Below are 12,808 nucleotides of genomic sequence, written 5' to 3' on the forward strand. Positions count from 1 at the left end.
AGAAAGGAACATTAGGTATAACCCCATGACTATTCTAGTCCAAAATTCTCATTTTGGAAGACTATCACTATAACAGACAAGCATCTCCTCTCCAGTATCCCTCAGCCATGGCTAGTATTTTAACTGTCCCAGCTGCAGACCATAAAGAAATAAGACTATAGACCACAGAAGGCATATATACACAATGAGAAGGTGTTACAAGTTCTCTAAAGGAGAGTATCTTGACTTGCTTTCCTGTTTTTTCCAGATTTTTGTTTCTTAGGATACAAGGCTCTCCTAAATAAAAAAGCAGGTGTCTAGCTAGGCTTTCTTGAATAGAAACTATGATCTGATAGTCCCTTTTTAATCAAGGTTTGCGACTAGTTCCGTTCTAACTCGGGAGCCACAGCAATTAGGGATAAGGCAAGAGGTGGAAGGGGATGCAGAAAAAGGGAAGGATTAATTAAAGCTACTGCAGGCGCGGTATCACACGCTCAGGATTTAGTTGTGAATACCAAAAGCATTCCCTCCACATCCTTGCTCACTGCTCCTTCACCATGTTCTTAACTCCCTCCGGACAGGAACATCCCAACTTGACATGCATGCACTCTCACCTTCGCCCTTAAGCCTTTCTTTAAATACTTTTGTGAGTAAGAGTAGGGAAGAATTCTGAGATTGTTTCCCCACCTACATTTTATAGTTGACATTAAAAGTACTTGTCAAATTTATTTATAAATTTGTTTTCAGGATTTAGTCTAAATGTTATTCCAAGTGGAGAAAAATACCATTCTATTTTCTAGACATTATACTGTCTTTGAAAGAGGAACTAAGCTACCATAATTTTTAGCCTTGATTCTCTTATATTAAGCTGGTTAAGATTCTACTCCACATTAAACTATTATAAAAAAAGAAAAAAGGAGCATATTTGAAGGAAACAAAATTATATAATCAACTATAAAATAGGTTAATGAAATAAATGCTGAACAACCGTATATCTTGTTGGTAGTCATGTCTCCAGCTTGAAACAAATGTATGACATTAAAACATGTTCCATCTTGAAATCCTTTGTAAATATGTCATAGCTAAAGTAAAACGATAATTTAAAAATAAAAAGATAAACACACTGCATGTATGCCTCTGTGCAACCTGGAAACTATTCTAGGTACTTTCTCTCTGTCATAAATAGTTCCCTGCATACCTTTGTTCTAACAACATTCTGGACTCCAGTGAAGACCCAGGATGCAAATGATTACTGAACAGCAGTCAAACTCTCATTAGGAAGCCAGCCAAAATATATACTATTTATTTATTTATTTTTTTAATGGGAAACAATGCTTTATTTTTTTTTAACATCTTTATTGGAGTATAATTGCTTTACAATGGTGTGTTAGTTTCTGCTTTATAACAAAGTGAATCAGCTATACATATACATATATCCCCATGTACGTATACCCCCTTGCGTCTCCCTCCCACCCTCCCTATCCCACGCCCCTCTAGGTGGTCACAAAGCACTGTGCTGATCTCCCTGTGCCATGCGGCTGCTTCCCACTAGCTATCTATTTTACAAAATATATACTATTTAAACTTAAGGTTTCACAGACTTCTATCCAAGTAGCTAAAGGAGCAGTGTGATATTAATTAAATCAGCATTTATTCTTTGCATTTATCAAAACTAAGGAGTTACTTTCCATTTCATAAATAAGGTAGCAAGTCTGCATCGTAATGACTGCCAATATCTTTTTTAAATCTCCAAAGACCAATCTCTGGAAGAAGAAAAAACCCTATATATTGCTTCATTTAGCAGAATATGGTTCTAATATTAAAGAGAATATTAAGATGTATATAATATTAATATGAATATTAATACTATTTACTTACAGTTGACCCTTGACCAACACAGGGGTTAGGGGTGCCAACAAGCACAGTTGAAAATTCGCATATGACTTTTGATTCCCCTGAAACTTAACTACTAATAGCCTACTGTTGACTGGAAGCCTTACTGATAACATAAACAGTCAATTAACGCATATTTTGTATGTTATATGTATAGCTACATATATTTTATAGATTTATGACATACCTAACTTTTTAATTTTTTTGATATTTCTAGGCTATGTAGTTTCTGAGTTTTTTCAAATTGTCACAAATCTCAACAATTTTTTCTAGGAGGTGGGTCAAAAAAGATCTTGCTGCAATTTATGCCAAAGAGTGTTCTACCTGTGTTTTCCTCTAAGAGTTTTATAGTGTCTGGCCTTACATTAAGGTCTTTAATCCATTTTGAGTTTATTTTTGTGTATGGTGTTAGGGAGTGTTCTAATTTCGTTCTTTTACATGTAGCTGTCCAGTTTTCCCACCTCCTAGAGTAATGAAAATAAAAACAAAAAAACACAAATGGGACCTAATGAAACTTAAAAGCTTTTTCACAGCAAAGGAAACCATAAAGAAGACGAAAAGACAACCCTCAGAATGGGAGAAAATATTTGCAAATGAAGCAACTGACAAAGGATTAATCTCCAAAATATACAAGCAGCTCATGTAGCTCAATACCAAAAAAAGAGACAACCAAATCAAAAAATAGGCAGAAGACCTAAATAGATATTTCTCCAAAGAAGATATACAGATTGCCAACAAACACATGAAAAGGTGCTCCACATCACTAATTATCAGAGAAATGCAAATCAAAACTACAGTGAGGTATCACCTCACACTGGTCAGAATGGCCATCATCAAAAAATCTACAAACAATAAATGCTGGAGAGGGTGTGGCATAGGGAACCCTCTTGCACTGTTGGTGGGAATATAAATTGATATAGCCACTATGGAGAACAGTATGGAGGTTCCTTAAAAAACTAAAAATAGAACTACCATATGATCCAGCAATCTCACTACTGGGCATATACTCAGAGAAACCATAATTCAAAAAGACACATGCACCCCCAATGTTCACAGCAGCACTATTTACAATAGCCAGGACATGGCAGCAACGTAAATGTCCATCAACGGAGGAATGGATAAAGAAGATGTGATACATATATACAATGGAATATTACTCAGCCATAAAAAGAATGAAATTGGGTCATTTGTAGAGACATGGATGGACCCAGAAAGTGTCACACAGAGTGAAGTAAGTCAGAAAGAGAAAAACAAATATTGTATATTAACGCATATATGTGGAATCTAGAAAAATGGTATAGATGATCTTATTTGCAAAGCAGAAATAGAGACACAGACACAGAGGACAAATGTATGGATACCAAGGGGGAAGGAGAGGTGGGAGGAACTGGGAGGTTGGGATTGACACATATACACTATTGATACTATGTATAAAATAGACAACTAATGAGAACATACTGTATAGCACAGGGAACCCTACTTAGTGCACTGTGGTGACCTAAATGGGAAGGAAATCCAAAACAGAGGGGATATATGTATATGTACAGCTGATTCATTTTACTGTACAGTAGAAACTAACATAACATTGTAAAGCAACTATACTCCAATAAAAATTAAAAAATTTTTTTTCTAATATGTTAATTGAAAAAAATCCACGTATAAGTGGACCCATGCAGTTCAAACCCATGTTGTTCGAGGGTCAACTGCACAATGTGACCTAACTGTGTTCAGAAAGGACTTGGGGCACATACAGTATTAAAGGTGACCAGTAAAACAGCGAGGGCCATGAGTGATAGGTTGTATTATTTTATCAGGAACCCAGAGTGTTGGATTTTTGACAGCAAGGATAAGTATTAAATTTTTTTAATAAAGTGAGTCTATATTAAAAGATTCATGTTTTTTATGGACACCAAGGGGGGAAAGCGGCGGGGGGTGGTGGTGGTGGTGTGATGAATTGGGAGATTGGGATTGACATGTATACACTGATATGTATAAAATGGATAACTAATAAGAACCTGCTGTATAAAAAAATAAATAAAATTCGAAAAATCCAAAAAATAAAAATAAATAAATAAATAAAAGTCATGTTTTACTCATATGTTACTCAAATTTGGAACACCCTATAATTTTGAGTCTTTTAAAAAATCCCACAAGAATATGTAAAATCACAGATGATCTCTTCTGAAGATTCTGAAAAAAATTTAGATTACACAAATAAAGAAATCACAGTACAGATTTTAAATGTTTAAATCATAAAACCAAGAATACATCTTTATCATGAAACATTGGTAACTTATATCTACAAAATACACAAACTAGGTTAACAAAGTCTTGTCTACCTACCACACATCTTGGGGAAGATTTAAAGTTATGCTGCCTTTGATTTCATCATGGAAACACATATATCCTAAGGTAGCTAATGTTACATACAGAGTTGTAACAATTCCCATGCCAATATTCAATGCTTGGGCGAAGCGTTTTGATTCTTTCATTTGGTTTTCCAGTGGAAGGACCTAAGAAGAGAATGCAAGTAATTTAAAACAATCTAATATCCTGTCTTATATGTACACAAATTAATCTTTCTATAGTTTATATGCAACACATAATTGTTGATGTATTTTTCTACGTGTTATATATTTTTTCACACTACAGATTTTTTAATTCTTAAAAATAAAAAGATTTGAAATCAGCTCTTAGTAGGCAAAAGTGTCAGGTTTTTTAAAATAAACTTCTTACTCTGGAATAATTTTAGATTTACAGAAAAGATGCAGAGATAAACAGAAGACTCCCATATACTCCTGACCAGTTTCCGCTATTGTTAACATTTCACACAACCTAAGTACCTGTGTTACAACTAAGAACCAATATTGGTACATTACTATTAAACTCCAAACTTTATTTGGATTTCACTAGTTTTCCCACTAACGTCCTTTTTGCTCCAGGGTCCCATCCAGGACAGCACATTGCATTTTGCTGTCCTGTCTCCTTAATCTCCTCTGGTCTGTGGCAGTTTCTCAGTCCTTCCTTATTATACATTACCTTGACAGTTTTGAGGAGCATTGGTTAGGTATTTGGTACACTGTCACTCTACTTGGGTTTGTCTGATGTTTTCTTCATGACTAGACTGGGAAAATAGGTTTCAGAAAAGGATACCACAGAGGTGCAGTGCCCTTCTCATCACACATGCTATCAACATGATTTATCACTGGTGAAGTTAATTTTGATCACTTGGGCAAGGCAGTGTTTGCCAGGTTTCTCTGCCTGTAAAGATTTTTCCTCCTCCCTCATCATACTCTATTCATTGGAAGTAAGTCACTACAGATAGAGGGGATTAAATTAGAGCTCCTGGAGGGGGGGTATTTACATAAGTTATTTGAAAATCTGCCCTATGTACTTATTTATTTAATCATTTATTTGTATTAGTATGGATTCATGTATATTTGTTTTATACTTTGAGCATGAATCCCAAACACTATTATTTATTTTGTTGCTCATATCGTTCCATCTTTGGTCATCGTGAGTTCTATCAGGTTGGGTCCTGTGTCCCTTTGACATGCATCCATTCTTCTGTTTTTTGAGCACTTCCATACTTGCTGGCACTACAAGATGCTCCAGACCCACATTGAATTTCCTTGCTTCAGCCCTACAAGCAGCTATTTCTCCAAAGAACTTTGGTTCCTTTGTTGGAGAATTGTATTTAGAACCCAGGATCTGGGTGCTGAGTGTGCTCATTGCTACTGGGTGCCACTGCTTCCAGTTCTCTCAGCAGACAGAGTTAGGAAATATATGTATGTATACAAACCCATGTATATACATGTCTGTAATTGTTTCTATATCTATCCATCTGTATCTAATGTCCGTCAATTTAATAAGATGAATATTTTCATTATGGGGAAAAAAAAAAAACCTTTAAAGGAAAAAAGGCTAACTGCAAAGTTAATTATTTAGGCAAATCTTTGGAGATTTTGGCCATACAATTTGACCATGCAGTAAAAGACACTAAGTAATAATAACAACAAGTATTTACTGAGTGCTTACAATGTGCTAGGTATTTTTCAAAAGCTTTGCATGTAATACAACACATAGTATTTACAATAACCTCATGAGATAATAACTAATTTCATCTCCACCTTTCAGGTGCGTTAGTCAGGTCTACATGGAAATTTTAAGTGATTAACGGAAAAGAGAACAGTGAACAATTTGTATGTTCCGGAGATAATCCAGACCTGAAATAAGAAGCTAAAGTCAAGAACGGTGTCAATGCAGCTAGAAAAGGAGGAAGAGAAGGAAATGAACATTTACAGAGGTTCCCTCAAGCAGCATTAAGTGTTTTACACATAATCTCATTTATGGAATAGATTTGGAGAAATATGAAAAGAAGACTCAACATGTCTTAATTACTGACTGGAATGGGGAAACCAGGGACACAGTGAAAAGAAGTACTCCCACATTTCAAGCTTGAGTGACTGGAAGTAAAACTAAAATAAATAGAGAAATGAGAAAGTGAAACTGGTTTTAGATTAAAAAAAAAAAGGTTATCTGTCAGACTTCGGAGTTGTTGAATTTGAGATGTCAGAGGAACAACACTTAACTGGAAATGTCCAACAGTTAACTAGAGCTTACTAGTTAAAGCAGAAATGAAAACCTACACTTATGGCTGTAACACGGATAAGTGGAGCTGTAAGAATTAGTGAGAATTCTATAAAGGAGAATTCAGAGAGAGCAGAAACCCAAGTAAAATGGCATAAAATTGTCTTTTAGTTCTGTTTTGTCTGTGGTTCATATAAATAGATGTTTATGAGTGGTTTTGCTCCCATACCAAACCATCAGGCTATGAAACATAAGCTATGGAGTAAACAGCAATATTCTACTTTCCCCAAATCTACATATTCTAGGCTTGAAATGAACTGGAAGCATCTTGAATGGAAATATTTAGGATCTCAGAATTCTCAGGATGTTTGTATCTCTTGGTATTAGCTTTATGATAACATCATTTCTCAAAACAAGTATGATATGTATAAATCTAAGAAGAGAATTTATATTTGACTCTTCTTATGCAATAGTAAATTTGTAACAATTTCAATTCATTTAAAATCATCTAGTCTATAAAATATGATGTTTGGGATTTGTCTGAATATAACCCAGACTTGCTAGAGTAGATAGAATATAGATCAAACAAAATTAGCCATAAGTTAATGGTTTTTGAAGCTGGGTGATGCTTCCATAGGCGTTCATCACACTATTCTCTAAGTTTTGTATAGGTTTGAAAATTTCCACGATAAAATGTTAAAAAATCATCCACTCAAATGTTCTCATTTTACAGATTAAGAAAAAGTGATACATCTAAGATAAAAGTCTTGGTAAGTAGAAGAAGGAAACTATAATTCAAGTCTGTCATACCAAAATGCAAATCGTTTTCTAGGAATAAAAAAATAGAAACAAAAAACAGGCATTTTTAAATGTAAATAAGTCTTTGTGTTAACTTAAGATTTTAAAAAATAGTAATAAAGACTAAATCCTTACCACTCCTATGCCTTCAAAAGCAAATACAGCAGTACCAAAAAAGAGAGGGTATTTTTTCCAGCCAGCCACTATTGGAAGGTTGTGAGGATCTGGCATATTCTGGAGAAAGAAAAAATAAGATGTCAATAAGTTACATCTTTACTTACTTGAAAGAATTTAAAACGGAAGAGCGAAATCATATACTTCTGAGCTTCACAGCAGCAAATGTGTATTATAAATGTGAATAATTCTTTCAATAAACACTTTAAGCATCCTATGTTAAATGTAGCCAAGCTGTTAGGATTTCACTGCCAAAAGCAATTGTTTCCCTCAAGCCCACACATTCCATCTGAGCTAAATGCTCCTGATTACCTGTTTCCACCTGTAAGTCCCAGGCTGTTCTCACTGGGTATGGCTCCTGCCACAACAGGAAATACATAAGCATATTCAACGTCTGAGCTGAGAGCCATATAGTCAGTTATCAACCACTGCTGACGGTGTCCAATGAAATTCATTCCCCACTCTACTTTCATTGCTCTTTTGGTCTCTAAGATTTCCTGACTTTGGCTTTCTATCTCAATAACGCTGTGCTGTTCTCTAGAACAGGTCTCCTTGTGGTTTCAGCATCTTACTCTTTGACCTGACAGTTGCCATTACCCTTATTACTTGTGCCTATGCTCTGACTCTGGCTTTGATTTCTTGATCCTGACTCATATAGCCTTCTTCTAACTCTCATTATCTGGAAACTCACAGACTGCGCATCTTGTTCAAGATCCCTGGGCCCACACTGGCCACTTCTTCCAGCTAGCCCAAGTCTCCTCACCAGCCTGTGTTCTCTGCCTTTACCTGACTAGAAGTGGAATTCAAGGCCAATGAAAGAGGATGAACAAAGAAACTGAAGTGTGACAGCACAGGGAAAATTTGGGGAATAGATTTAGAACATCTGAAGCATAGGTAGAACTGTGTGATATAATGGTGAAACATAAGCTAGGGTCAAAATGAAAAACTTATTAAAATGTTTGGATTAATGGATAACGCTAAACTGTACTTCAAGGCTCACATGGTTCCCTCTACCTAAGGAGCCTCCTTTTCTGCTCCACTAACTCCCACATGTCCAGCCAAGGGGTCACGAACTCCAGAAAGCCTTATGAGATCTTCCTGCCTGTCGCCTTTCACTCTCACATGCTGTAACAAAGAGTCTACAGCGTTTGGAATTAAGATGGGGCAAAAAGGAAACATAGATCCGTCGTAAGAGAATCTGTAATGAATTGCTAATGGAGATTTTAGGACAACTGCTTTGGCAGCAATGTATAAAATGGACTGTATCAGGAAAAAATAGGATTCTCTACCTTTTTTGAGTCATTGGCTCCTATGAGGGATGAAAGCTATACAGCTGCTCAGTAGAAAAATGCATATATACATACAGAAACACTAAATCTTACAAATAATTTTAAGGGATTTGCAGATCCCCTGAATCCCATCAATAGACTATTTTAAGGAAACTGGGTTAAGAATCTCCAGGCTGCCGACAATGAAATGAGTTGAGGTTATTGCATACGTCAGATAAAGAAGTTACAGCCTAGTGTAGTGGCAGTGAGCTGAAGTGGTGGCAGCAAATAAAGGTTCAGAAGTGAAAGAAAATTATAAAATCACGTCTATACTCCCGTCTCTTGTGATTGGTTTAAATCTTAAAGGAATAAACAAAACACTAATGAGTTCTTTGTTTCATGTTAGGCAGTGCACTAAGGCACGATCCTAAATCTCACAACTCTAATAAGTCAGGTATTACTATCTTCTGAAGCAATATCATACAGCCCAGAAACATACTGACCAAGATTCAAAACCAGATCTGACTACAAAGCCTATGCTTTCAACCTCTATGTCATAGATTACTTTTTCAACTAAGCAGTATCCCCCAAAAGGAAACCAGAGTTCCCTGATTATCTCCTGTGTGACACATATGAAGTAGAGTCTTTACTTATCATTACTTTTACTTCCAAAGTGAAAAATATTTACTTAAGAAACATATGACACAGTTAAAAACATGTTATACTTACCCTAACAATGTATTGATAAATTATCACAAGACTCACAGCCATGGAAACGTTGGCAAGGAATGAAAGCACAAATAGATTCTTGAGCTCACGAATGAAGACCAAAAGAATTAGAAATGGAAGAAAGCAAAGCATATATATCCTCAGGTCAATAGTTCTTCTCTCACATGGATCTGATGAATTGGTACTATTCAAAACAAACACTTTACTCTCCAGGAACCCTTCATGAACCTATACAGGATTACCAGAAGAATAAGGAAGAGGGGGGGGAAAAAAAACTTCCATCAACTTATAATCATAAAGGAGAAATATGAAGAAAATTATGATCTATATACAGTCTATGATAAATTCATTTACAATAAATAAAATACATAGTTTTAAGATACTCTAGTGTCTTAGAAATATAGATATCAAATTTAAGGATAATTAAAATAGGATAATCTTCTTTGCAAAATAACTTTATCATACTGTGAAAAGAAAGTTCACTAGAAAATTATGAGGATGGATTTACTAATTTATTTTGAAGCTTTGTGACTGTGAAGCTCATGATGCCTAGAAAGGCTCAACCTGTTTCTGAGATAATCAAAAGTGGAAGCATGCTTGTCCAGAATGGCCATTGGGTATTCTACTAACATACTTTTTTCAAAGTAAGAAACAATCTCTAAGTACCTCTTAGAAATGTACAGTACTCAAAATTAAATTTAGAAATCAGAGCCTAACTTTAAAGGTATTTTATAAAGCAACTGCTGATGAATTATCATCACTGTCAATAAATATTTGTTAAAAATCGACTACCTTCATGCATGCTAGACACTAAATACATTTTTATTAGAGCAAAAAAACTTCTACAAGATAAATCAACTTTGCCTCAAAATTTATTCAGCCACTTCTATAAACCTATATTCAACTTTCAAAAGAGATGCAATGATTTATAGGCTCCATTTACTAAAAATTGTGCTTGATTCAATTAATCACATAATCCAACTTACAAAGATAGAAATGAAATTACAAAGGATTTTAAAAATAATCTTAAAAACTCACAGCACTGGCAGATCAAACTATAATATAAATTCCAGTGAAAATCTATTTGCCCCAAATACTGTACCCTCCTTTGAACACAATGGAACACAAAGACTTATCAAGTCTCTGGATACATAAATTCTTAAGAACCAGACCCTATAGTAATAACAGCAAGTATTTTCTGAGTACTTACTATGTGTCAGGTACTGAATTAAATCTTATACAACATCTCAACTAATCCTCAAAAAAACACTCTGAGGTGGGTGGTAGTATTAATATCAATTTATAGCTGAGGAAACTGAGGTTTAGGGAGGATAAAAAAAAAAAAAACCCTATATAATATCAAGCCAGTAAGTCGTGGTTCTAGGATTCAAACCCAGGCCTGAGACCCCAGAATCTAGCTTGTGACAGGTACATGTTTACCTGACCAAAATGCTGCAATCCTTAAAGAGGGACCCTGCCCAAGTAGCCACCTGGCCTCCACCTTGACATCTCTCTCTCTCTCTCCTTAAATACAGTAACAAAAGGCCAAAAAGTCAGAAGTACAGAACAAAATCCTGATATGAATAATAATTTAGGTGTTTAATTTTACACTTATCCACAATAAGCAATGTTTAGTGTCACTACAAATGTACATATCATCTTAAACTGCAGGGACTATATCTACTAGTTTTAAGTTATATTGGCAATTTATAACTCACACAGGACTAACAAACTCTCAGGTTACACCACGTACCATTTAAGAAATGCATAGCTCTCATTTATCTTGTAATTGTCCATTAAAACTTTTAATCTTATTTTCTATAATATGAAATAGAAGCAAATTTGATAATTCACATTACTTGGCTTTTAAGAATGTATTTTATTTGTTGACCCAATTTCCTCTGTAACCAAATTATTTACAGCCAAATACTTCTGTATCAAAGAAGTACGTCCAATAATCAGATTAGATAATGATCAAAGTTAAGCTCTAACAAGGATACCTGGTAAGAGAAAAGCAGTTATATAACCAATTTTAGAAAGGACTGTTTGAGTCATTAGGTGCTTGGGAATTTGAAATCAATTCTACCACAAATCTCTCATAATAATTAGTATTCTTTGGCAGAAAGATGGTTATAAAAATTCTCAAGATTAAAAAATAAAGTAAAATAAAAATGTAGATACATACCCAGAGCAAGATTCAGGTAAACATTTGAATCCTTTGGTGCCCTCTAGAGACAGAGATTGGCTATCTAATAGGACTTCCTATGATCTCACATGTTTACCAAAATGCAAAACACTGAAATAAATATTATAAAATAAAATTACTAAATTCAGTTGTTTCCATTTAGATCTCAAATTTACTAAATTCTACTATTTATTAACTTTTCAATTCAGTAATTTAATGGTTAAAATTCCAAAGGCAGATTATGTTCTTCAGCAAAGCTAAAATGCAGAATTAAAAGACACAATACGCTACATTTGCATACTGCATATAAAATGCATAATGCATTTTATAAAGGCTTTCGCAAACCTTTTGTCAGCTGAACCTCACAATAAATTTATGAGGAACGTGGGGAGATTTTGCTACCGTTCCCATTTTACAAATAAGGAAACCGAGGCTTGACCAGGGACAAGAGGGTCTTACCCAATGTGTGAGTTAAAACTGAGAGCACGGATTTGAATTCAGATCTTCTGACTTTGAAGTCCATGGTCTTTGGTATCACAACATTTTTCTTCCTCTGAATGTACAATCCCTTCCCAACTCTTCACGCCCATATATACTACTTTGTCTACCTGACATTTTCTTGAGTATCTCAGAGTAAGAACAGAGAGGAGCTACTACAACCACCACGGACTAGAATCACTTGAAGCACCACAGTTCTTTTCCCCCTGTCAATTGTCCACAGTGGCTTAACGGGATCAAGAACAGCCACGTGGGGCTTCCCTGGTGGCGCAGTGGTTAGGAATCCGCCTGCCAATGCAGGGCACACGGGTTCGTGCCCTGGTGCGGGAAGATCCCACATGCTGCAGAGCGGCTAGGCCCGTGAGCCACAACTACTGAGCCTGCGCGTCTGGAGCCTGTGCTCCGCAACAAGAGAGGCCGCGATAGTGAGAGGCCCGCGCACCGCGATGAAGAGTGGCCCCCGCTTGCCACAACTGGAGAGGGCCTTCGCACAGAAACGAAGACCCAACACAGCCAAAAATAAAGAAAGAAAGAAAGAAAGAAAGAAAGAACAGCCATGTGACAGTTACAAAGCAGGAGATGTACACGTTTGTATGGGAACTAAACTCTTAATTCTTTGATTCAATGAAATACTGAACCTTCAATTTTATGTACATTAAGGAGGTAAAAATCTTACAAATTTTAACTGTAAAAG

General features: G+C 35.5%; 1 protein-coding gene across 3 annotated transcripts in view; it reads right to left on the reverse strand.

The window, feature by feature from the left end:
- The window catches only part of SLC36A4 (solute carrier family 36 member 4), a 53,265-nt gene that overhangs the window by 20,621 nt on the left and 19,836 nt on the right, over positions 1-12,808 (reverse strand). For 2 of the 3 annotated variants that reach the window (XM_082340474.1, XM_082340476.1), the window contains 3 exons: positions 9,432-9,659; positions 7,396-7,494; positions 4,216-4,385 (listed from right to left, as the gene is read on the reverse strand). In XM_082340474.1, coding sequence (XP_082196600.1) covers positions 4,216-4,385; positions 7,396-7,494; positions 9,432-9,659 — 497 coding nt within the window. The remainder of the gene's footprint in view (positions 1-4,215; positions 4,386-7,395; positions 7,495-9,431; positions 9,660-12,808) is intronic. The other variant, XM_082340475.1, reaches the window with a different exon arrangement.

Source organism: Balaenoptera borealis, assembly GCF_965194805.1.
Source record: "Balaenoptera borealis genome assembly, chromosome: 11".
In the NCBI taxonomy this organism is placed as follows: domain Eukaryota; kingdom Metazoa; phylum Chordata; class Mammalia; order Artiodactyla; family Balaenopteridae; genus Balaenoptera; species Balaenoptera borealis.